Source organism: Tachyglossus aculeatus, chromosome X1, assembly GCF_015852505.1.
Source record: "Tachyglossus aculeatus isolate mTacAcu1 chromosome X1, mTacAcu1.pri, whole genome shotgun sequence".
Taxonomy (NCBI): Eukaryota; Metazoa; Chordata; class Mammalia; order Monotremata; family Tachyglossidae; genus Tachyglossus; species Tachyglossus aculeatus.
In genome coordinates this window covers 66,062,047-66,089,248 of record NC_052101.1, presented here as the reverse complement: position 1 = coordinate 66,089,248, position 27,202 = coordinate 66,062,047, and the positions used below count along the sequence as shown (strand labels likewise).

The 27,202-nt window shown below is 42.6% G+C and overlaps 1 protein-coding gene across 1 annotated transcript in view; it reads left to right on the top strand.

The window, feature by feature from the left end:
• SLC25A26 (solute carrier family 25 member 26) overlaps positions 1–27,202 on the top strand; it is a 158,456-nt gene that overhangs the window by 82,857 nt on the left and 48,397 nt on the right. The window contains exon 7 of the mRNA XM_038740172.1: positions 26,347–26,391. Within this exon, the coding sequence (XP_038596100.1) occupies positions 26,347–26,391 (45 nt within the window). The remainder of the gene's footprint in view (positions 1–26,346; positions 26,392–27,202) is intronic.

Below are 27,202 nucleotides of genomic sequence, written 5' to 3'. Positions count from 1 at the left end.
CCTTAACATTTTGTGTGTGTGTGTTATATGTGTGTGTGTGTGTGTGTGTGTGTATATGCATATACACCTTCATATCTAACATTAGAAATGAAGAGTAGGGGAAAAATTCAAAATAGTGATTTTATTTTTTAATCATTGTTTAAACCCATTTTTTTTTCTATTTTATCAGTCATTTAAAAAAACAGCTGTTTCTGTTTTACTGATCTGAGGATTCAGGGGTATGTGGGTGCTTTTGATATAATAGGTCCAAATTTCAGTATTTTTCAAGCAAGGTATTGATTTATAAGCCTTTTCGGTTTGTGAGGAACATTTTTCCCTTGTAAAATGTCAGTTAGTTACCATCAACGTGGCTGGGCATTTGACGAGGGTATACATATGTTAAACTGCTGTCATGTTTTGGAAAATTAAAATTTTTACTGTGCTTTGCAAATTGGGGATCATGCCACAATCTGGCACTTCTTGTAAAGCTGCCATTTTCTCTCCCCTCCACCACCACCACCCCTGCAAATCAAATGGGGGTAGGCAGTTTGAATTCTAAATAAAGTACCTTATTTGGCCAAGATACATTGGGCTTTGGGAGATGGTAGATAGATTATTTTAATCCCTACCCAACTTTAATGAGCAAATAAGGAAGTTCTGGCCTGACATAAAAAAGCAAAAGGACAGAAGCCTATTGTGAGAACAAAGCATCATTGATGAAGATAGTAGAATGGACATGTTTTCAAACGGTAATATAAATAAGGAACAAGGTGAAGGAAATGTGTGCTTATATTATCAGTTGATCCGGAGTGACTCTTTAGCAGGTCATAGTACACATTTTGTATGTAAATTGAAGAAAATATTTTGACAGAAAATGTGCATCTGTACAAATACATACCATAGTAACACGAGGAAGGGGCTTTTCTCTTTCATGTGCAATTCTGCACTGTTGACTACGCAGCTTGTTCCTTCTCCTTTGAAATGCTTCAGTATTCAAGGTTCACTGAAGAAAAGTTGACTGGACTTGGTGAATCTATGCTCCGAATCACCAGATGCAAATGAATAACCCCAGCAAAATGTGGTTGCATACCATGTGCTAGGCTACGATTCATTGTTTTTCCCTTCTACCTGTGACTAGAGCTCATGGGTCATGATTACTCAGATTATGTAATGTAATTTTAATTACCCAATTCTTGTCCATACTGTTTAATTGGTGACTAAGGAGATGCAGAGAAGTAATGTGGTTGAATGGGTAGAGCACAGGCCTGAGAGTCAGAAGATCCTGGGTTCTAATCCCAGCTCTGCCACTTATTGGCTGTGTGACCTTGGGCAAGTCAGTTCACACTTCTATGTGCCTCAGTTACCTCATATGGAAAATGGGGATTAAGACTGTGAGCCCTGTGTGGGACATGGACTGTGTCCATCCTGATTAGTTCTGTCTCTACCTCAGGGCATTGTGTGCATGTATAGATTGCCACCTGCTGCATTTGTGCACATAGTGTCTGGCAATATTTCTCTTTCTCTCTCTCTTTCATTATCTTCCTAAATCCTCTGGTCTAAAACAGTCATCCTTTATCTAGGTGTCGTTTTCTGCTATTTCCTAATTAATTATCTGCTGCTCTTCTGCCTCATTTTAAGATTTGCTTCATTGTGTTCCAGAATCATGTCTCTCATAGACTCTGGTTGGCACCTAAGTGGGGTTGGGTGGACTGCTCTGAAAGTAAGTTGTAGCATCTGTGGTTGATCTAGGTCTCAGTGATCAAAAAAAGTTGGGCAGTACAGTTGCTCTATATACTTGCAGTTTAGAGCTTGAGATCATTCATTCAGTCATATTTATTGAACACTTACTGTGTGCAGAGCACTGTACTAAGTGCTTGGGAAGTACAAGTCGGCAGCATATAGAGACAGTCCCTACCCAACAATGGGCTTACAGTCTAGAAGGGGGAGACAGACAACAAAACAAAACATGTAGACAGGTGTCAGTATCATAAGAACAAATGGAATTAAAGATTATGTTGATGCTACACTCCCAAAGGACATGAGACTTGTTTGATTTGGCTTTCTACCTCTGTCTATCCTGTCATCATTTGACAGTAGGCTATCTCAGTAGCAGAATTCATTGAAAGCATTCAACACTGGATTGCTGATACTACTCCTTGGTCATGCTTAGACCATTTGTGGGCTGGAACTAAATGTGATCCAGTTTTAGACCCTGAAACTGTTACCTCACCATTGTTTTTTTAACACCGTATCTAGAATGTTCAGTCGATCAATGGTATTTATTGAGCGCTTATGTGCAGAGCGCTATACTAAGCGAACTGGTCAAGGTTTATTCTGCAACACATCCAGCAGCAGATGGCATAATTTTTTTTTGCTATCTAAACCCTCCTACTGTGCATAATTTGTATTTTGGTCCACCTCACCTTTTGAGGCTTCATTTACTTTTTTTGTACAAGACAATGTTTTATACCCAGATTTGGGTATCTGGCCTTAATTTGATTCATTCATTCAGTTGTATTTATTGAGTGCTTACTGTGTGCAGAGCACTGTACTAAGTGCTTGGGAAGTACAAGTCGGCAACATATGGAGATGGTCCCTACCCAACAGCGGGCTCACAGTCTAAAAGGGGGAGACAGACAACAAAACAAAACATGTAGACAGGTGTCAAAATCGTCAGAACAAATAGAATTAAAGCTATATGCACATCATTAACAAAATAAATAGTAAATATGTACAAGTAAAATAGAGTAATAAATCTGTACAAATATATATACAGGTGCTGAGGGGAGGGGAAGGAGGTAGGGCGGGGGGGGATGGGGAGGAGGAGAGGAAAAAGGGGGCTCAGTCTGGGAAGGCCTTCTGGAGGAAGTGAGCTCTCAGTAGGGCTTTGAAGGGAGGAAGAGAGCTAGCTTGGCGGATGTATGGAAGGAGGGCATTTCAGGCCAGGGGAAGGATGTGGGCTGGGTGTCGACGGCGGGACAGGCGAGAACGAGGTACGGTGAGGAGGTTTGCAGTGGAGGAGCGTAGGGTGCAGGCTGGGCTGTAGAAGGAGAGCGCTGTCTTCCTCCCTTCAAGGCCCTACTGAGAGCTCACCTCCTCCAGGAGGCCTTCCCAGACTGAGCCCCTTCCTTCCTCTCCCCCTCGTCCCCCTCTCCATCCCCCCATCTTACCTCCTTCCCTTCCCCACAGCACCTGTATATATGTATATATGTTTGTACATATTTATTACTCTATTTATTTATCTTGTACATATCTATTCTATTTATTTTATTTTGTTAGTATGTTTGGTTTTGTTCTCTGTCTCCCCCTTCTAGACTGTGAGCCCGCTGTTGGGTAGGGACTGTCTCTATGTGTTGCCGACTTTGACTTCCCAAGCGCTTAGTACAATGCTCTGCACACAGTAAGCGCTCAATAAATATGATTGATTGATTAGGAGGGGGTGTGGTGATGGAGAACCTTGAGGCCGAGAGTGAGGAGTTTTTGCTTGATTCGTAGGATGACAGGCAGCCACTGTAGATTTTTGAGGAGGGGAGTAACATGTCTGCTGTTGGGTAGGGACCGTCTCTATATGTTGCCAACTTGTACTTCCCAAACGCTTAGTACAGTGCTCTGCACACAGTAAGCGTGCAATAAATACGATTGAATGAATGAATGTCCACAGTGTTTCTGCACAAAGATAATCTGGGCAGCAGAGTGAAGTATAGACTGAAGTTGGGAGAGGCAGGAGGAATTTGATGGCACAGCTCATGAGTTTCACTTGGAAGTTCTTATTTCATGGGGGCTAGCACCAGACCCATAAAAGCTGTGGGGGGCAAATGAATCAAATACCAAAAGGTGAGGTTGAACATTATATCCAGATTTGGGTATTTTCAGCCTTAATTTGGTGATACTCTCCATCACTCTCCATCCCAGAGTTGATGTCTGTGGTTGTACTCTCACTGCCCCCTCCCTCACGAGAATAATTACGATATGTACTTAGAACAGGTATTACAGCAAAATATACTTGGTTATGTGGTTTTTGATAGGTTGTATACATTACACTTATTTGGTGTCACCCCAGAGAAATTGCTCCAGAAATTGAAGGAGTGTGTAGATCAGATGCATTTTCACTTTAGACATTAGGAAATTTCCCATCAATCCCTTGCTCACATCCTCCCTCCTTCCAGAGCTCTTTCCCCATTTGTATCTGACAGACCACCACTCTCCCCAACTTCAGAGCCCTGTTAAAATCGTATATCCTCCAGGAAGCTTTCCCTCACTAATGAATCATGTCCCCATACTAGTCTCCCACCTTTCTGCATCACCTATGCAATTGGATCCATACCCTCTAAGCACTTTGGTATTCACCCCACTGCCACAGTGTTTATGTACATATCTTCATACTTTGCTGCTTTCCCTATTTGTAATTCATTTTAGTGTCTCTCGCCCCCTCTAGTCTGTATGCACCTTGAGAGCAGGGATCATGACTAAAAACGATTGTACTCTCCCAAGGGCATAGTATGGTGCTGTGCTCTTGTTAAGTGCTCAGTAATTACCATTGAGTGGCAAGAAAGCGTGTCAGGTGTTTATAGTGATAGTCTTTATAATAGGCCTCATAGTTTCTGACGAAAATTAATTACTCTGAATTTAAACTGTAAAGATATTGGCTAACACCTGTGTTCAGTGATTTTTATCTCCACATTGATTGAGCTCAGAACTATATGATACAGAAGCTGTCACAGTCAACCTGTTAACTCAGAGGCATATCCCGAAGGACTCTTGATTAATTAGCCAATAACCTAAATATTTTGACAGTAGGTAGAATTTGTTCATCTGCAACTTTTGCAGCTTACAAAAGTACAGCTGGTGTCAAATAGATGAACGTTGTCAAGCATCCACATATTTTGAGACATAAATTATCACCAAAATGATGGCCTTTGAATTTTCTGTATCTTTACTGAAGACTCTGAGATAGGAAATGTACCTTATACTACTTAGACTGTATACTTAAGCTGCCAGCCCCATGTGGTACAGGGACTGTGTCCAACCTGATTAACTTGTATCTATCCCAGTGCTTAGAACAGTGCTTGGCATGTAATAAATGCTTAAGTATTGTAATTAGTATAATTGTCATTATTATGAAATAGTCTCTGCAGAAGTTAACAAATATTTTGAATGCTGTATGGTTCATTCATTCAATCGAATTTATTGAGCACTTACTGTGTGCAGAGCACTGTACTAAGCACTTACTTTTGATGACTGGAAAGAGATCCTTTTTCTAGTGCGATATTGGCTCACCTACCACCCAGACATAAGCAGTGTTGTGTAGCAGAAAGAGCATGGGCCTGGGAGTCAGAGAACCTGGGTTCTAATGCTGGCTCTGGCACTTGGGTCCAGTGTGACCTTGGGCAAGTCACTTCACTTCTCTGTGCCTCAGTTACCACATCTTTAAAATGGTAGTTAAGGCTGTAAGCCCCATAAGGGACATGGACTATGTCCCAACCAGATTACCTTGTATTCATTCATTCAGTTGTATTTATTGAGTGCTTACTGTGTGCAGAGCACTGTACTGAGAGCTTGGGAAGTATAAATCGGCAGCATATAGAGACAGTCCCTACCCAACAACGGGCTAACATCCTGGGCTTAGTATAGTGGCTGGCAGATAGTAAACGCTAAACAAATACCATACGAAAAAAGTTTAGAAACTGAACAAAACCTGTGAATGATGTCCAGTAGGATAACGAAATGAAATGGATATTCACGTCACGCTACCAAATGGATTTTGCGGTGATTGTCATTTTATGCAAATGGAATTATTAATCCAAAACCCTTTCTTGAAAATGACACCTAAAATTATTTTTTCAAAATTCAAGTGTTTCCACAGAATATAACTTTTTTTGGAGCATGATTTGCATAAAAAGAAGCTGAAGATTTGGTTATCTGCAAATTGGTATCTTGAATGTTTCAGGCAATGCGAGGGAGTCACATGGCAATCTGTTATCATTAATTCAGCAGTATTGTAGAGAGAATCAATTACAGCTATTTACCATTCATTGCTTACCAGGAACTTATTTAAGTAGTTGCAAATTGATTTCTCATGAAATTTTAAAGACCACTGAAAATAGTTGAAGTGTTAGAAAAACATGCTTTATGAAGGCTTTTTTTTGGTCTTCCACAACTCTTGAATTTCCCTTGATGTGAAAGAAGCCATGCACTATTTCAGTGTTTTCTGAACTATCTCCCCCGCCAACACCTTATTTCCCATTGAGGATAATGTTTGACATGGCACAAGTTGTGTGGTATCAAAGAGATGGCATATTGGATAGAGCACAGGCCTGGGAGTCAGAAGGTCATAGGTTCTAATCCCAGCTCTGCCACTTGTCTGTTGTGTGACCTTGAGCAAGTCACTTCACTTCTCTGTGCCTCAGTTACCTCATCTGTAAAATTGGGATAGGGACTGTGAGCCCCATGTGGGACAAGGAACTGTGTCCAACCCAATTTGCTTGTATCCACCCCAGCGCTTAGTACAGTGCCTGACACATAGTAAGCGCTTAACAAATACCATAATAATTATTATTATTAGCAGGAGTGTAACTCCCTTGTTGGTGGAGTGCTGAACAGAGCCCTTACGAACAAAGCAGTTAATTCAGCAATTGACTGGCATCAACATCAATTGTATTTATTAAGCATCTTCCTGGTGCTTAGCACTCTAGTAGGCCCAGTTTGAAGAGGAAGACAACATCAACCATTCAAATTTTTATCCAGTCTTGGTGGAACAGATTTTCCATTTTAATAATAAAACAGGGGTTAGGAACTTCTGCCTTGCAAAGTGCAGGGTGTCCTAGAGGAAAGGCATTGCTATTTGCCCCCACCACAGAAAGCTATGCAGGGAACTGGGAAGGAAGTAGTGGGGCCACCCCTTTTCTTTGAGCCAACAAGGTTGAAGGGAAGCCGAGATGACGGCTCCTTGCACCCGAAGAGTAAGGGTGAGCTGAAGCTGCTTTCGTTGCCCTCCCTCCCCAATCCTGGGCATGCAGCCTGCCTACGGTCTAGAGCACTTCCTGTTTCTGACTCCCTCCCCTCACCCTTTTCTCTTCCCTTTTTCAGTTTCATTTCTCCCCTTCTCTTCTTTTTCCATCTCCTCCTCTCTCCCATGCCTGTTGGTAGGAACAGCTGTTGTTATTATAACAGCCGTGTGGGGTGTCAGTGTTATCGTAATGCAGTGTGAGTGGTGTGTACTGACATCACGTGTTGTCGAGTGGGCAGGGGGGACACATAAATTTTATGGCTGAACATCAACTGCTCAAAGATTTCATTTTTATGTCTCTTAAAAAAAAAGTTGCAGACCCCTCTACTAAAAGAAAAATTGGTAGCATGTAAAAAGCTTCTATTAATCATTATGAGTCTTCTTGAAATTCAACTTGAAATATCTACTGTGGTCCAATCTTTTGAGGTTTGTTATTCTCTGACCTATAAAGTACATTTATTCCAGCTGTTGCAAGAGCGGTGTTCCAAATTGTCATGGAATTAAACTGATATTTTCAATAGATTTAGGACAGATCACAGATGCTGCTAGATTACTGTGGGTAAGTTCCACAAGTATCATTTTTCAGCCGCTACTTCTAAAGTATTGTTCTAGTTTTGCTTTTGCTAAGATATCTCAATCTTCTCAAGAAAAGTATCACTTGTTTCAGTTGGCCATTTGTGTTTACCCTAAAATCAACACTATCGCTTCCTTACATGAATATTATAAAAGAGAGAAAAAGAGCAATAATAGAAAAAAAAATCAGTCATGATGAGAAGCCTGACATTCTTCTGTTCCTAGCCACAGTCATCTAAAGAGCTTTGGTTGGTTTTGTCCTTATGTTTTCTGTGTTTGGTTTCATGTCTCATGTATCTCTTACCTGTTTTTATCTCTTCCCCTTTTTATTTTTAAATTGTGAGTCCGCTGAGGTCTACGGACCGTGTTGAATTTCTACTTGTGCATTCTCTCCCAATACAAGTATTAACTTGCATCTGTGTGCTCTGCACACAGTAAGCACTTAACAAATACTATTAATCAATCAATGGTATTTATTGAGCACTTACTAAGTGCAGAGCACTGTACTAAGTGCTTGGGAGAGTATAGTTCAGCAGAATTAGCAGACCCATTCCCTGCCCATAACGAGTCTATTACTGCTGTTATTGCTACTTTCAAACACCTACCTACTAATCTATTAATTTCCACATATGGATACTGTATGCTATTTTGCAGTAAGCTGAGGTTTGTCAAGAACACAACTATTGTGCTAGAGCGTGTCCACTAATTCCATTGTATTGTACTCTCCCAAGCGCTTAGAACAGTACTCTGCACATAATAAATGCTTAATAAATACCAATGACTGATAGCAAAAGTGACTGAATTAAACAGAGCAATCTTTAAAAAGGAGAATTTCCCGTACATCGTAAAACATTTGGAAATGTCTGCAGACGATGCAGTGATTTGCAGTGAAATTTTAATAGGATTATTCTTCAGTAATAAAGTCAGAAGAGCACAGCGGACCCAAACAAACAAGTTCACCATTGAAATACTCCATTTGCCATCAGACCAGAAATTCTGCCCAGTTCTTCAGCTCCTGAGAAATGATTTAGCTGAAGAATATATATTTCAAATATTGTCCACGTAAGTTTGAGTTTCATTCAGAAAGTTTGCTTTTTAAGAGTGCAACCCTCAAAGAGGAACTTGGTTCAGCTCGCCTTTTATGGCAATAGGGCACCCAGGGACTTTCTGAAGACTTTTCACAAAATTGAGTTTAAAATTGGAGCCCCCTGTGGAATGTAGCTGGAGGGATAACCAGGTACCCTAAGCATGTCCCAGTTTGCTTGAAATATTGTTGCCCTTTACAAACACTTATTTCATCTTGAAGCCAGTCTTACCATGCACTAGACCTAAAGAACTAACTGTTTTGACAAGCCCTAAAAACGCCTGCTTAGCTTGTGTAACTTCTACATGCAGACTGCCTTAGGAGCTGACATGTTGACTTCTATCTTAGTTTTCTTGAAATATTCTGATCTAGTTAAAGTATTTGTTTTAGATTTTTAAACATTGCCAGGCAAAAGATCAAAGTCTGGGTTATCATGGCCTTTAAGTAAAAAATAGAGAACTGCATAGAGCTTTGTCTAATTCAGTTTGGCACGGGTTTGTTCTTATATGGGTTTTGGAAATTTTTCTATTCAAAATATTCTCCTACCCTACACAGAAGGCCATACGAGAATCTTTTTTCTGCCACCAAAAGTAGTTCGATGGACATTGGTGGCATTTAGATTTGGCCGGTTGGGTAATCACTGTGTAGATGGATATAGAGATGGTACATACCCCTTGATATACCCAGGTATATGTCTTGAAAATGTGGCTTTATCTTGTTTTCCCATAGCTTTGCATGTAATCAGGTTCTGTTCCATTTGTTTGGTCATATTTATTGAGTGCTTGCTGTTTGGAAAGCACTGTACTAAGTGCAGCATGGCATTGTGGAAAGAGCACGGGCTTGGGAGTCAGAGGTCGTGGGTTCTGATACCGCCTCCTCCACTCGTCTGCTGTGTGACCTTGGGCAAGTCACTTAACTTCTCTGTGCCTCAGTTCCCTCATCTGTAAAATTAGGATTAAGACTGTGAGCCCCACGTGGGACAACCTGATTTCCTTGTACCTACCCCAGCACTTAGGACAGTGCTTGGCACATAGTAAGCGTTTAACAAATGCTATCATTATTATTATTATTATTGGAAGAATACAATATAACAATGGCCAAGTCTGGCCTGCCAGCAGCCAAAGGGGATGGTCGGGGGATGACACCCACCATTCATTCGTTGTCGTATTTACTGAGCGCTTACTGTGTGTAGAGCACTGTACTAAGTGCTTGGAAAGTACAATTTGGCAACAAGTAGAGACATTCCCTACCCAACAGTGGGCTCACAGTCTAGAAGGTCCCAGCAGTGGTTCCGTGCATGTGGCTTGAGGTAGTAACTTATAACAGTGAAGGTTAGTTAGAAAAAGGGGGAAAAAACCTTCAAACAAAGCTGGGAGAGATGAAGGAAGGGCAGTGGCCTGGTTTGGGTTGTAGGAGGGATGCAGGAAAACTGCTGGGAAGAGGGGAGAGCGAGGAGGAGACTGGGAAGAAAGTGAATTCCTTTCAGCGATTGGATGTAAAGTGAGTGGGGGTTTGCGTATGCTGGGGAAAGGCAGCAAGTAATGCCGTTTGTGTCAGCAGATTGCATGCATTAGAAAGTAGCAGCAACCCAGGTCCAGCCTTTATAGGAATTTTAAATCCAGAGGTAATTTTTCCTGATTGTGGCCCAGTAGGTAGAGCACAGGCCCGGGAATCAGAAGGACATGGGTTCTGATCCTGGTTCTGCCACTTGTCTGCTGTGTGACCTTGGGCAAGTCACTTCACTTCTCTGGGCCTCAGTTGCCTGTTAAATAAGGATTAAGACCATGAGCCCTACGAGGGTCATGGACTGTGTCCAACCTGATTAGTTTATATCTATCTACCCCAGTGCTTATGCTTAGTACAGTGCTTGGCACATAGTAAACACTTAACAAATACTATTAAAAAAACTAATGCAGGAGAATCACACTGCTGCTGTCTTGCGAAAAGTGGAGGGTAGGTTTCCGGTACTACCAGTACAAATGGGAATGTGCCGACAATCTCTTGAATACACTAGATTATGTAAGTATGGTCCTCTTTATTTGCTTTACTTGTAGCTCGGAGAAAACCTGCTAAAAAGATGAGAGAATTAGGCATTAAATTTGCCATGAGATAGCAAAGGAAACCAGGAGGATACATTTTAATAACTGAATCTAGCAACTTAAACCACCTCTAGAACAAATCAAAACTAAACCCATTTTTAGTGACATCTCAAGACCAGTAGCTGTATTGTACAATGTTTTATTTCTATACCTACCTCTCGACAGATGTTGCTTTTCTTAATTGGGTCACTTGTTCAGTACCAGCTGGTGAAGTTCCTACCTTCTGTTTTTGAGGTCTGGTAACTGCACACCAGTCTAACATCTTTTACTGGAGAGGAGTTCATAAGGGATCTTTAGAGGGGGGTAAATCAGAGAAGTTAGAGAGAAATTTTAGATGAGTTATTAGAAAATGTTTAGGTCTATGCCCATCCATTTTTGTGACCAACTCCTGACTGCTGGCTTAAGGCACCCTACCCATTGTCGCCCCTCTGACCTACCCATTTTCTGGCCTCCTGTTATACCCTCTGATCCCACTCTCCATTTTGCCAAACCATCTTCTCACTGTGCCTCCTTCTCAGCTCTCGTGTCTCTGCCCCCTGGTTCATGCCCTCCTATTACAACCCAGCCAGCCTACTCACTGTACCTTGATTTTGTCTATCTCGGTACCGACCTCTCGCCCACGTCCTGCCTCTGGCCTGGAAAACCCTCCCTCTTTATATCTGACAGACGATCACAGCCTTACTGAAAACACGTCCCCTCCAAGAGGCTTTCCCTGACTAATCAATCATTGGTATTTATTGAGAGCTTACTGTGTGCAGAGCACTGTACTAAGTGGTTGGAAGAGTATAATACAGCAGAGTTGGTAGACCCATTCCCTGCCTCCATCGAGCTCACAGTCTCAAGGGGGAAGAACTGAGCCCTCATTTCCTTTACTGCATTGCCCTAGCACTTGGATTTACACCCTTTATTCACCCTTCCCTCAGCCCTACAGCACTTATCAATCAATCAATCGTATTTATTGAGCGCTTACTGTGTGCAGAGCACTGTACTAATGCTTGGGAAGTACAAGTTGGCAACATATAGAGACAGTCCCTACCTAACAGTGGGCTCACAGTCTAGATTGTACACAGTCTTATGTACATATCTGTAATTTCATTTATATTAATGTCTGTCTCCCCCTCTAGACTATAAGCTCACTGGGGACAGGGAACATATGTACCGACTCTGTTCTGTTGTACTCTCCCAAACCCTTAGTACAGTGCTCTCCACACAGTAAGTGCTCAATAAATACGATTGATTGACTGATTGCCCTTCCACTTGCCTGGAACCTTCTTACCTCCTTCCCTTCCCCACAGCACCTGTATATATGTATATATGTTTGTACATATTTATTACTCTATTTATTTTACTTGTACATATCTATTCTATTTATTTTATTTTGTTAGTATGTTTGGTTTTGTTCTCTGTCTCCCCCTTTTAGACTGTGAGCTCACTGTTGGGTAGGGACTGTCTCTATATGTTGCCAATTTGTACTTCCCAAGCACTTAGTACAGTGCTCTGCACATAGTAAGCGCTCAATAAATACGATTGATGATGATGATGATGGAACTGTCTCCCTTCACATCTGTCAGACTACAGCTCTCCCATCTTCAATCAATCAGTGGGATTTATTGAGCACTTACAGTGTCCTTTTAAGCCCTCTGGAACCCCAGCTTCACTAGGAGGCTTTTCCTGATTATTTCTCTTCTCTCCAGGTTACGTACTCTCTACTCTCATCTCAGTATTTTTGTGCTCACAACCTCTCATCACACTTTTGTACATATCAATGTACAAACTTTTCTGAGAGCTTCTTCCCCTTATTTGTTAAACAATCTTGTGTCTGTCTCTTCCGCTCCCCGCATTGTATTGTAAACTCCTTATGGACAGGGATTGTATTTTTGCCCTCTACTGCACTCTCCAGTGCTTAGTTCAGTGCTTTGCACACAGCGAGCACTCCGTACGTACCATTGATTGATCCCAAACCATGTGGGTAGAAGTACAGAAGGCAGCTATCACACGGTTCCTCCAAATTCTTTATGGTGCCATTCTGAGACAAGATTTTAGGCTGGTCCTGTGCTTAAAGTTTTTGTTTTGAATGCAGGGCTGTGGCCTAGTGGATGAAGCGTGGGCCTGGGAGTCAGAGAACCTGGGTTCTAATCCCAGATCCACCAATGGTCTGCTCTGTGACCTTGGGCAAGTCACTTAACTTTTCTGTGTCTGTTACCTCATCTGTAGAATGGAGATTAGAACTGTGAGCCCCACATGGGACATGAGCTGTGTCCAACCTGATTAGCTGAAATCTACCCAGCACTTGGTACAGAGCCTAGCACATAGTAAGTACTTAACAAATTCCATTTTTTAAAAAAAAAAGATAATTTGTCAGGGCTTCTGGAAGGTGGAGACTGGCAAGAGAGGCGCTCACAGGCATAGAGAGAGTCCCACAGGGAGAGAAGAGGAAAAGAGATAGCAAGGCCAGTCTTTTTTTTGGGTTCTCTCCCTGTCTCTTTTTCTCCTCCTGCTCTAGTAGCCAGATTGTTGTAGTGGCAGCTGTGCTTCAAAGCCTCCAGAATTTGCCCCCACCCACTTCCCCCTCCCCCCCTCCCGGCTTGCTCTCTTGAGTTTGCCTCCACCTCTTGCCTATACAGTGGGAGGTGATGACCTTCTTGAATGCGGTTGTGGCATGCCTATATTTCAGGACACGGGGAGCCAGGCAGGTATTCTGCATGGGGGAATGTGCCACCAGATTTCAAGCTGGCTGGCAACTTCATCAACTTGAAGAGAGGACATCTTGATGAGAAGAGGTAACCATTGGGAGATGGCTTCCCAACAAGGCTTTTTCAAGAGTTATGTATATATGCCCTTTGATTTCAACAGAGTCACTTAGCCAGAGTTGGCCAACCCTCTTTGCTGTTTGTATTGTGGTTGTCGCTTGTCCCATTGAGGTGCAACGGTAGTTGCCTTTGTGCTTTGGCTGCGTGGTGGCTTCCCCACCCCAGGCAGTGGATTGATTCAGCTGCAGCTCAAGCACTGATGGACAGTGACTAGGGGACCTGCCCGGGGCTGGCCTGGCACCAAAAAGCCAATCCCGCTTTGTTCTGAGCCTGAAGCAACAGTCCTACTTGCTCACCGTATCCCATTCAATCAATCCACCCATCAGTCATATTTATTGAGCGTTTACTGTGTGCAGAGTACAGTACAACAGAGTTGGTAGACACTTCCCCTGCCCACCGTGAGCTCACAGTCTAGAGGGGGAGACAGACACATTCATAGAAATAAGTTACAGATATGTATGTAAGTGCTGTGGGGCTGAGGGAGGGGTGAATAAATGGTGCAAATCCAGCTGCTGAAGCTGAGCAAAAGGGAGTGGGAGAAGAAATAAGGGCTTAGTCGGGGAAGGCCTCTTAGAGGAGCTGTGCCTCCAGTAAGGCTTTGAAGGTGGGGACAGTGATCATCGTCCGTCAGATAGGAGGAGGGAGGGTGTTCCAGGTCAGAGGCAGGATACAGGCGAGGGGTCGACGGTGAGATAGAGGAGATACCCCTCTCCCCGTTCTTCCACCTTCCTTTGGTCCTGATTCCAATATAAATACAATTTTTCATTTTTTTTTCAAATCCGATGACAAAACTTGGGAATAATCTTAAACGCCAGAAGCAAGCTGTAGTAGGCACATCACCATTCTGTGTGCTTACCAACCACTTTTGCTACCATCTGGGTAGCCAGAGACATGAAGTCAGCCGAGAAAATATCTCTCCTCGTACTGTGAGAAGGTTAGGGGTGGATTGGCTGCCCTGTGAGTCTGGTTCTGCCTCCGCCCTCATCAGGGACCGTCTTGGGTGGCCACACAGGGCTCCTCTCCAGGGGAAAGTAAATTTCTTGGAATAGGTAGTTTCTTCTGCAGCTGTGGAGTCAGGGAGGTCCACTCGCTTTCCAGCAGCCACATCAGCTGCTTTTCCTTGAACCGGATTGCAAAACTAGGCAGCCTTCATGAAGGCAAAAGCCCCAGATTGTGCATTTGTGTCTTTTGGCTTTTTGTGTAGTTTGTTTTGAAACCAACTGTGAACCCCCACTTTTTCCACAGTAAATCCATTTTTCAAGTGAGCATTGATTTCAGACTTTTCTTGTGAGCTTCCATGAGGTAACACGGGCTGTCCGCGACTGCCTCCTCTCAATTTTGTGTGTGACGGTTTCAGAGATGAACTCTGGCTAAGTTAAGTGACTCTGTTGAAATCAAAGGGCATGTTTTTTTTTAAAGCCCTGTGGGAAGCCACCCAAAAACGATCATTTCTTCTCATCCAGATATCCTCTCTTCCTACTCACCAGTAGGTTGATGAGGTTGCCAGCCATCTTGAAGTTTGATGGGGACATCTCCCTCAAGCGGAAGACCAGCCTAGCTGACAGTAGCTGTGTCCTGAAATGCAGGCATGCCACAGCCACGTTCAAGAAGGTTGTCACCTTCTGTTGTATAGGCAAGAGGTGGCAGTAATCCCAAACTGAGTCCTCGACCAGAAAATGTGGCAGAGAGAAAGCCTGGGAGGGTGGGCCATAGCAAGTCCTGGGAATTCTGGGGGTTTTGAAGCACAGCTGCTCTTAGAGCAGGAGAAGGAAAATTCAGGAGGAAGTTAGACACTGGCCCCAGCTCTGTTCAGGGGGTTTGGGTGGGTCCCTGTGCACACACACACACACATGGAAATCCACCTGACTGTCCATGGATGCAAACAAATATGAAAGTATATAGATTCATAAGGAAGCATACACACGTACTGAGAGGTAAACACTGCAGTAAATACACATCTAGACACTTAAAATACTTACTGACAGACCCACCTCAATTGGCAAAACCCAGGAAGGTGAATGGAGACAGAGAGCAGGTGTAGGTTAAAATAAGAGGGGAGGGAGAGAATGGATGTTTGGGAGACAAATAATAATAAATATAATTATGATATTTGTTTAGCACTTACTGTTAGCACTGAGGTGGAAAAAAGCAGATTGGGTCGGACTCAGTCCCTGTCCCGCATAGGGCTCACAGTCTTAATCCCCATATTATAGATGAGGTAACAGTGAAGTGACTTGCCCAAGGTCACACAGCAGACAAGTGGCAGAGCTGGGATTAGAGCCCATGATGTTCTGACTCCCAGGCCCGAGCTGTATCCACTACACCATGCTGCTATTGGGGGAAAAAAGTTATCATATGATCAGATTAGGGAAGATTTTTTATTTATTTATTTTTTAACTGTGCGGTGCATGCATCTCAGCTAATTGAATTACTTGTCTGTTTCCTTCATCTTTTGACCAATTCTTAGGTCCTCCTGGGTCTCTTGTGGGACCTTTTCTGTTTTTACCTCTTTCCTTATCTTTCTTCCCACCCTTCCCCACCCGCCCACCCCAGTTTACATGCCTGGAACATTTGCCCAGTCCCCCTCCAAATCTCATCCCAGTTTCCACTTGGGAATGGAAAAAAATGTATCACCTTCTCACTTCAGAAAAAGAGATGTGAAATGAAAAGAGTATTTTAATAGCTAGACAGTTGTAAGTTGCAGATGTGATACACATTAGCAGTTGAAGCGTATGTACAATGGAGAAGCAGCATGGCATAGTGAATGGAGCATGGGTCTGGGAGTCAGAAGGTTATGGGTTCTGATGCCCGTTCCACCACTTGTCTGCTGTGTGACCTTAGGCAAGTCACTTAACTTCTCGGTGCCTCAGTTACCTCATCTATAAAATGGGGTTTGAGACTGTGACCCCCATGTGGGATGAGGACTCTGTCCCACCCAATTTGCTTGTATACACCCCAATGCTTAGTACAGTGCCTGACACATAGTAAGCACCTAAGAAAAGCCATAATTATTATTATGATGATGATGATTATTGTAGTTGTTATTATTACTCTAAAGAAGTGTGCTTAAGCCATATATGCTACTGCAATCAATCAATCAATCAATCAATCAATCGTATTTATTGAGCGCTTACTATGTGCAGAGCACTGTACTAAGTGCTTGGAAAGTACAAATTGGCATCACATAGAGACAGTCCCTACCCGATAGTGGGCTCACAGTCTAAAAGGGGGAGACAGAGAACAGAACCAAACATACCAACAAAATAAAATAAGTAGGATAGAAATGTACAAGTAAAATAAATAAATAAATAAACAGAGTAATAAATATGTACAACCATATATACATATATACAGGTGCTGTAAAACTGCAGTGTTTCCCCTTTGTGGAGAGTTAGTTTGGCATGGTTCTTTTTTTTTTTTTTTTTTTTTTTTTTGGCTACAGGAAGAGAGAGTGTTTCATAGGTATGGAGTATGTACTAGGTTTTTATAAAGTTCTGCATTAGAAAAATTTTGGTGAGATGTCCATTTAAAAAAATAAGTTTAAGATACGCTACTCAACAGAGGACTTGTCTGTCATATAAAGTTCACGTCTCAGGCATGTTCTTACATGGTTGTAAGTGAAATATAAGATAAAAGCTCTGATGGTGATTGGCTTACATTTCTAGGCCTTTTGGTCATTGCATAATGTGCAAGATTGGTGCTTAAAATACCTCTGAATAAACAAATAATAATTACAGGTCTTTTTTTACATGCAGATTTCAAGAGTGAATATTTCCCTTATAAGGGCTTTCATTTTAATTGGGCTTCAGCCCACTTTCCTCAGAAATCTTGTTCCATCCTTACTTCTTCTTAGGCCTTCACCTTAGTGCTTGTGTGTTTCTCAAAAGCACTGCCTACCAATAAATAGGAGATTAGCTGTGGTTTGTATATTTCCTGATCAGCTTGCATGTTTTCAGATGGCTCATTGTTAGCTTGTTTCCTTAAACGATGGGGTGCTGTAATAAGTTTGCCATCTGACCCATATAGGCTTCCTGTTAAACAATACTTCATTTACAGCGCCTAAATTCATCTTTTCTCTTTAAATATTTTAATTTTCTTTATAATTCTATTTGAGTATAAATAGTAGTATAGCTGTTCTCATTATGTTAATTGCTTGAAATGTTTTTATATTCAAATATGCTTCATTTTAGACTCTAAATACTGAGACTCTAAATACTTTGTCCAGAAACGCTCTGGGCATGTTACTCCCCTCCTCAAAAATCTTCGGTGGCTACCAATCAATCTGCGCATCAGGCAGAAACTCCTCACCCTCAGCTTCAAGGCTCTCCATCACCTTGCCCCCTCCTACCTCACCTCCCTTCTCTCCTTCTACAGCCCAGCCCGCACCCTCCGCTCCTCTGCCGCTAATCTCCTCACCGTGCCTCGTTCTCGCCTGTCCCGCCGTCGACCCCCGGCCCACGTCATCCCCCTGGCCTGGAATGCCCTCCCTACCAACATCCGCCAAGCTAGCTGTCTTCCTCCCTTCAAGGCCCTACTGAGAGCTCTCATCTCCTCCAGGAGGCCTTTCCAGACTGAGCCCCCTCCTTCCTCTCCCCCTTGTCCCCCTCTCCATGCCCCCCGTCTTACCTCCTTCCCTTCCCCACAGCACCTGTATATATGTATATATGTTTGTACATATTTATTACACTATTTATTTTACTTGTACATATCTATTCTATTTATTTTATTTTGTTAATATGTTTGGTTTTGTTCTCTGTCTCCCCCTTCTAGACTGTGAGCCCACTGTTGGGTAGGGGCTGTCTCTATATGTTGCCAACTTGTACTTCCCAAGTGCTTAGTACAGTGCTCTGCACACAGTAAGCACTCAATAAATACGATTGATTGATTGAGGAGAAGAATCTTATGTTATTTGAGTGAATCTATTCATCATTGTATATATTTCCAACCTAATGAACACCCTAGTATTTTTTAATTTTGTGAACCTCCTTTAAGAAATTTCTGCTTTCTAGACATTTTCTGTTCTGTCATGAGTAGGTTTAGTAGCTTATTCCTTGGGAAAAAATCTTGAGGTTTATACTATACTTTTCTCCTGATTTTCAGAAAATATGTTTTTAAGTGGAAGAAGATCCCACTAAGATTTGCAATCATGGAATGCTGTGTGTTGTGTTTTGTATAGTACCTTTCAACCAAGGGTGAGATTGAAGAAATTCTGATTGAGTGAATCATTCTTCACAAAATAAATTTATCCCTATGGTAGTACCCAGATAGAATCAGTCATCTTACAGATTAGAGCTCTGCTATGACAAATGATTGAGTCTAGTTGCTTTTGAAAGTGGCATTTATTGACCATTTACCCTGTGCCAAGCACTGTGCTAGCCCTAGGGCTTGGAACAAGATAATCTTATTGGACCCTGGTCCCTTAGGACACACTTTTAACCAAAATATAGCCACCTGGAAGACCCTGCCAGGCAGATGGAGAAGTGGCAGTGTCATGGGAGCACTGAATTCCCCCTCCAGAAGAGATACAGAGGAGAGTCCCTCAACCACACAAACTCTTCTGAGGTCCTCACAGGGGTGGGGAGAAGGGGAGTTGGAGGGAACTGGCAGGAGAAGCAGCTGCAGCATACCTTCCAAACACCAAACCTTTAGAACATACAGTAAGTTGTGACTGTTAATGATAATAATAATAATTCTGGTATTTTTAAGCGCTTGCATTGTGTCAATCACTGTACTAAGCGCTGGGATAGATACAAGATCATCAGGTGCTGTGTGGGGCTCACGTCTAAGTAGGAGGGAGAGCAGGTATTCAATCCCCATTTTATAGCTGAGGGAACTGAGGCATAGAGAAGTTAAGTGACTTGCCCAAGGTCACATGGCAGGGTATATAGTGGAGCCAGGATTAGAACCCAGGTCCTGTGGCTCCCGGGCCTATTCTCCTTCCACTAGGCCACACTGCTTCCCTTTTCTAGAGCACTTTTATTGCCAAAGTGCTGTCACATTTATTAATTTATTTCAGCCCTCACAACAATCCTGTGAGGTAGGGAGGTATTATCCTCATTTTACAGGTGGGGTAACTGAGGTACAAAGAAGTTAAGTGACTCGCCCTCAGTTAGAGGCACAGTTTGGACTCGAACCTGGGTCCTCCGGCTTCTAGACTGGTGCTCTGCTAATTCACTACACCGATTCCCCTGTTGGACAGATTGGTCTGCTGGGAGTGAGGAGAAGCCTGAATACCTTTAGCCATTGTGTACTGTTGTCCTTACTGGTTTTATTATTGTCTTTGTTGTTTTAAGTTTTTTTGAATTTTTAATTTCAATCAAAAGTCACACTTTTTCAAAGCACTGGCTTTGTGTTGTTCCTGGCCCTTTCCCTGCTTTCCATCAAAAGCAGCTTTTCTTAGCTCTTTTTTCAACCAAGGGATTTAGGCCAGAGGAGCGCAGTTCTTGAGCCAGGCAGAATTTGGGGGGTTTCCCTGTTAATTTATTCTTAGGAAATCCGTCTTTCTTCATCTGGCGTTGCATTAGTTTCTCCTCCAATGCTGTTACTAATCTATGTCTGGCCCAAAGATAACTATAAATCAGCCTTGCAAAACAAGTGTAAAGGCTACCAGTCCATAGAACTATTTTGCTAGCCTGTCCTCTTCACCAGAAGTTTAGCTCTCCAGAGTTTTGTTGGAATTTGGGTTCCTTTTTGATTAGTCTAATTTTTTATTGCTGCTCTCTTTTCTTTTAATAATAGTAATAATAATGATGGTATTTGTTAAGCGCTTACTGTGTGCCAAGCACTGTTGTAAGTGCTGGGATAGATACAAGGTAATCAGGTTGTCCCATGTGGGGCTCACAGTCTTAATCCCTGTTTTACAGATGAGGGAACTGAGGCACAGAGAAGTAAAGTGACCTGCGCAGGGTCACAAAGCAGACAAGTGGCAGAGCCGGGATTAGAACCCATGACCCCTGACTCCCAAGCCCGGGCTCTTACTGCTAAGCCACGAAATTGTTAAAAGATTGAGCTAGGGTGGAGAGGGAGTTTGGGGTGGAAAATAGCTGAATAATGCATGATAATGCCATCTTGCTAGAAGACCGGCAAGAGAGTCGCTTTTTGTATCCTAGAAGTGAATCAAACCACATGAAAATTTCAGACATTAACATCTGTTTCCTTTCTGTATGCAAGAATTCTAGCATCTTGACAGGAATTTTCATTTTGAAAATTCAAAGTCTTTTTGTCTCTAATGTAGGACACAGGCCCCATTTCTTGGCTGCAGCTAATTTATCTGGGTCCTGTCATTTTATGACTTAATTCACCACACTTGTAATTTATCCTGTTTTGTAAAGGGAATAACAATGAATGTAAGTCATTTGCTCATTTTTTCTTGTTTTGGAGAAAATTTTGAGGTTCAGCCCGCTGGTTCATTTCATGGATTGCATTAATGGCAAAGTGAACAGAATGAGAGTTTTATTTTTCAGGAGGATTAAAATGTTTCCAAAACATGGGTTGGAGGGGCCGGAAGTAATTTGCCAAGGCAAATGAAAGAAATCAGAGGCAGTTAATAATAAAAGATTCTTCAGTTTTATGTACAGTTCCCATTGTTATGGTTTTATTTTTATACCTTTTATAGCCTTATGTTGGATAGACCAAGGTTCTGCCTTCAAAAACTCTGGTAGGAATAAGTATTTTCTCTAGGATCTATCTTTTATGCACAAGGACTGCCTGTATAGAGAAAATTTAAAACATTAAGAGTTATGAACGCCACTTCACTGTTTTGGCTTTACAAGACTTTGGTTTCGATTTTGTACTAGCCTCTTTTATATGTCCTTTTATTGCGTACAAGGCTGTATTTCATCCGAGGTAAGATGGATGCTGGCCCTCTTTGGTGACTCTGCCTGGTATGCTATCCCTCTCGGCCACCTGGTGTCTCCTGCTCCACTCTCCTCCTGAGTCTTCCCCTGTTCCTCCCACCTTTCTTTGAATTCCCACCCATCATTATCCCAGAGCATTTCCCCGTAGTTTATCCTGGCCACTCTGTGTCCATTCTCATAGTTCTGGGGTCCTGAGGGGGGCTGCTGTTGGAGAAAGGGCTGTCCCACCTGTGAAACCCCTTGAGGAAAATTCAAATAGCAGGATCAGGCTGGGGAGAAGAGCGGCAACTCTTGGGGTTGGAGGAGGAACCATGGGGATGGAGGAGGCAGATTCCAAGGCCCAGGGGAAGGGAGAGGTAGCTTCAGGGAACCAGTGGTCAGCCTCCCCAGGGCCACGGGTCAATGGGGAACAAGTTCATAAACATCCGTGGGGACTGAGAAGAGATAGGAAGATTTAAAAAGGAGGAGGGAGGACAAAGGGGAAAAAGGTGGGCGGGGTATTTACCCAGTCACCGCAGAGGGTTGATATGTCCACTTTACTTCCAATGAAGGAAAAGTTATCTATCTCGTAGAACCACTTTCACTGGGGTAGGCACAAGATAATCAGGTTGGACACAGTTCATGTCCTACGAGGGGCTCACAGTCTTAATCTCCATTTTTCAGGTGAGGGAACTGAGGCACAGAGAAGTTAAGTGACTTGCCCATGGTGTCACAGCAGACAAGTGGTAGAGCAGTATTGATATGAGCAATATTCCACCCATTCCCTCTAGACTGACTTGCACCTTCCCTCACCTGTCCTGCGACTCCCTTCATTTAAAAAAAAAAAACCAGCAGCACCTTGTCATACTGAAGACACAGTGATAGGATCTCCCCTCCTTTTGTGGTCTAGCAGCAGCCAGCATGATCACCCTAGAGATGGGGCATGATTAACCCCTCATTTCTGCACAGGAGGAAGGGTGAAGGGAAGGGAGCAGAGATTTGGAGGCTGCATTAGGGAACTGGAGCTCCGGGGGAGGGGGTGGTATGTTGATGTCCAGGGGCCAAGCAGTCGGGTAATTGTATATATTGAGCGCTTACAATGTGCAGAGCACGGTACTAAGCGCTTGGAAGAGTACAAGACTGTAGACTGCACAGACTAGCTCTAGACTGTTAGCGCATTGTGGGCAGAGAAATTGTTTGTTGTTCTGTACTCTCCCAGGCACTTTGTACACTGCTTTGCACACAGTAAATGCTCAATAAGTACAATTGACTGACTGCCTACAATATAACAATAAACGGACACATTTCCTGCCCACAACAAGCTTACAGTCTAGAGATGAGCTTACAATTAGAGGGAACCAGCTTGGTGACTGCAGAGATGGTAGAGCCCAAGCACCATGGAATAGAGATTGGAGTCAAATGGAGAGTAGTGAGGCAGCTCGCCCTAATGGATCTGCCTCCCTGCCCCCTTGAGGAAAGGAGGCAGGCCTTGGAGCCAGATGTCTGACTACCAGGAGGGAAGCCCAGTTGCCTCTTCCTTCGCCTCTCCTGCTGGCCACGCTTGTGATGCAAGGATTGGGGCCGGTGGGGGGCGGGGGGGGAGGAGGGGCACTGCACACCTCATTGAATAAAAAAGATTCAAAATACTTGCGGGGGTGAGAGAAGCTTGGGAGACAGAGGTGGAGGGGGATGAAATTGGTGTGCTCAGGATCAGAAAAGACCCCAGGAATTCGGGCTGTGCCTAGCATTTCTCCCATATCCGTTGTCTGCTGTGGACTGTGGCCACATATGAGTCTGAGAGCATTTAGTCAATGAGATTCTTCAGTGGCATGTTCAGAACTTTAGCTCACTAAGAAGCAGCATGGCCTAGTGGATTGAGCCAAGGTCTGGAAGACAGAAGGACCTGGGTTCTAATCCCAGCTCTACCACTTGTCTGCTGTGTGACCTTGGGTAAGTTGCTTCACTTCTATGTGCCTCAGTTCCCTCATCTGCAAAATGGGGATTCAATACCTGTGTCCCTCCTTTACCTCTGAGCCTCATGCGGGACCTGATTATGTTGTCCCTACTCAAGCGCTTAGTACAGTGCTCTGCACTTAGTACAGTGTTCTGCACACAGTAAGCACTCAATTGATTTTGTTTATATTTGGGGTCATTGAATTTTTTTTGCAATGTCCTATTCATTTACATTGAGTAGTGCTTCCATTTGGAATAAATGGGAAGGATTATATTGCAATTGCAGTTTTACAAAGGACCCAAATTTTAGAGCTTGGCTTTTTTTTTTTCTAGCCTCCATATAAGGCTAGAACAAAGTCAATTTGTGATCAAGCACTCTTGTGAAATTGGGGAGCAGTTCTTGTGCCACTAATGTAATTTGTTCATCTGAGTGGATTTTGGGTGTTACAGCAGAGGAACATAAATAAAATTTAATTGTCTATTGCTGTGAAGTACTTTCATTTTTGTCACCCAAAATCGAAAGAGAAATACAAGCACAGCTCTTGAATTTCAGGATCTCGAGAACTTAAAACTGCATTTGACCTTTATCACGGAGCTTCGAGCACCCTAGTGGGATTATGCTTATTGTTCAAAATGACAAACTTCCTTGGAGATTGCAGTTTGTCAGCTCAGTGTAGGGCAGTGACATTGATTTCTTCTCACTACCGTTTCCTGCCTGAATAGATAACAAATTTTCCATGGCAGGTGTCCATCGAGCTTAGTTTTGTCTGTCAGTGTAACTGAGAGACTCATTTATTAGTCATTAGTTGCAGCAAAATAAGCCAGATGATACTTAGCTCTTTGCTTTAGGAGCAAGAGATGTTCAGGGAACATTTTAATAACTTCAGTAGATTTTTAATGTAAAGTGGATTTAAGCCACTAAAAATATTTCTGGCACGAAGCAGTGTCATCTAGTGGAAAGAGCACAGGCCTGGGAGTCAGAGGGTCTGGGTTCTAATCCCAGCTCCGCTACTTACCTGATGTGTAACATTAGGCACAGTCACTTCTGTGCCTCATTTTCCCCATTTGTTAAATGGGGATTCAATGCATGTCCTCTCCTACCCCCCACAACTGGGAGTCCCATGTAGGACAGGAACTGTGTCTAACTTGTCGCTACTTGGTACAGCACTTAGTACAGGGCAAGGCATAAAGTCAGCACATAGCAACCACATGTAATAATGTACAGTGTAATAATGTAATAATGTTATGTTGCCAACTTGTGCTTCCCAATCGCTTAGTACAGTGCTCTGCACACAGTAAGTGCTCAATAAATACAATTGAATAATGTACATTTTATCTATTCTGTTTGCCTGGGTGTACTGTTTCCTGTTTTGCTTGTAATTCTGCTGAAGCTATGCCAGCATGCATGATGGCCATCTAGACTGTAAGCTCACTGTGGGTAGGGAATGTGTCTACTAACTTTGTTATATTGTACTCTCCTAAGTGCTTAGTACAGTGCTCTGCACACAATAAGCCCTCAATAAATATGCATCTTGTTTGCTGTGTAACCTTGGGCAAGCCACTTAACTTCTCTGTGCCACAGGGATTGAAACTGTGAGCCCCATGCGGGACAGGGACCGTGTCCAACCCGATTTGCTTGTATCCACCCCAGTGCTTAGTACAGTGCCTGGCACATAGTAAGTGCATAATAATAATAATAATAATAATAATAATGTTGTTGGCATTTGTTAAGTGCTTACTATGTGCAAAGCACTGTTCTAAGCGCTGGGGGGTACAAAGTGATCAGGTTGTCCCACGTGGGGCTCACAGTCTTAATCCCCATTTTACAGATGAGGTAACTGAGGCTCAGAGAAGCTAAGTGACTTGACCAAGGTCACACAGCAGACATGTGAAGGAGCCGGGATTCAAACCCATGACCTCCGACTCTAAAGCCCGTGCTCTTTCCACTGAGCCACGCTGCTTAATAAATTCCATAATAATAATAATAATAATAATAATAATAATAAAATATGATTGAATTGATTGATTGATGGCAGTAGTGGGTCTTTCCAACTCCTCAATTCTGGGGAAGGGGATAGGTGAAGTAATTAGGCATACATACCCTGTTCAGCTGAAGCACATACTTTCACAGCATGTCTCAGGTAGAATGCTGTTAGGAGGTGAGGGGATGTTTGTCATACAGTGTGAGCCACTTTGGTTAGAGAACACTGTGATGGCCAAAGAAATGGCTTGTGTGTGCATGTGTCTGGCATTGGACACCCTGAGGTTCCTTTAATGTATTTAGCAGGAAGTTCACCCCCACATTTTAGATGGTTGTACGTAATTGCTAGGGTGACAGGTCGAGGCTCCCTTTCACATGTCTTGGTAGGCCAGCTCCCTGGGGAATTGTAAGGATTTTAGAGGGAAGGGGACCTCTCTAGGAGGACTCTGCTGTCTTCCCCCCCAATCCAAGGTTCCCTCATTGATAATGATCGAGAGCCAACTAAAGTTGTCTGTGAAGAATTTCTGAAAGAAGTGATTTTGCCATCAGATAATTGAATCGTTTTCTATTTTCCTGTCTAGTCCAGGCCACTTTATTTCAGTCCATATTTGTCAGGATCATTATGAGGTTCTGAGAAAAGGATGATTCTGGCGAGTCGTACCTTGTAAAGTTTAAAACGTCTGCACTTGCTACTGTTATGATGCTGGAAGTTTACTGCTTAAGTGATTTTTAGGACAGGTTTGTTGGCTACCAGTGAAATTGAGAAATTCTCTGTACAAATTTATTCTGCAGTTACTAGTATTATATATATATATGTATATGTACACAGTATATCCATATATATCCTGAATGGAATTAAGTAAAAATTTCTACCATTGTGAAGTACTAAGACTTATGACATTTACTGCAATTTACTATCCATATGACAATCAATCAGTCGTATTTATTGAGTGCTTACTGTGTGCAAAGCACTGTTTGACATAGCTTACTTTTGGTTTTTTGACAGATTTTATTTTCTCTCTTCAGATTCCATTTTCCTTGGTGCAGTTTCCTGTTTGGGAGTCTTTAAAGGTAAGCTTTTCATCTATTCTAAAGTCTTTCATTGAATACTGTATTTTTATTGGGCATAATGGGTTCACATTTCAGTGAAGTGAAAAATTCTCCATATTATTTTAAGATAGCCCTACAAATTAGCAATTTAATGTCAGTGTTGAAAATGCATTTGTCTATTGTACAGTAAGCAAATATTTTAGGAAAGGAATAAATCAGGTTGTGGGTAAATAAATTACATGAATTTTCCAAAGAACTAATTTTAAACACTACTTTCCACCTTTCTTCCTCCAGGGTTGTTAGCTGTAGCTAAAATGACTGATTTAAGTTGTATTTCCTTTCCTTTCTCTGCCCACTTGCTCATAGAGAAACAGCATGGCCAACTGGGTAGAGCATGGGCCTGGGAGTTGGAAGGACCTGGGTTCTAATGCCGGTACTGCTGCTTGTCTTCTGTGTGACCTTGGGCAGGTCTCTTAATTTATCTGTACATCCGTTACCTCATCTGCAAAATGGGGATTGACCGTGAACTCCATGTGGGACAGGGACTGTCCAACCTGATTAGCTTGTATCTACCCCCACGCTTAGTATGATGCTTGGCACATAGTAAGAGCTTACAGATAGAAGTAGGAAAGAAAAAGGTGTTGATAGTGCCCCATCCACAAACGAAATTTGGCTGGACCTAAATTACAGTTGTGTGGTATCTCTACTCTGTTATATTGTATTTACCTAAGCTCTTAGTTCTGTGCTGTGTGGTTTATAAATACTGTTGATTGATCTCATGAAATGGAGAACCACCTAAGGGGAATCAGGGGAGTATGGGTGATGTTGGCAG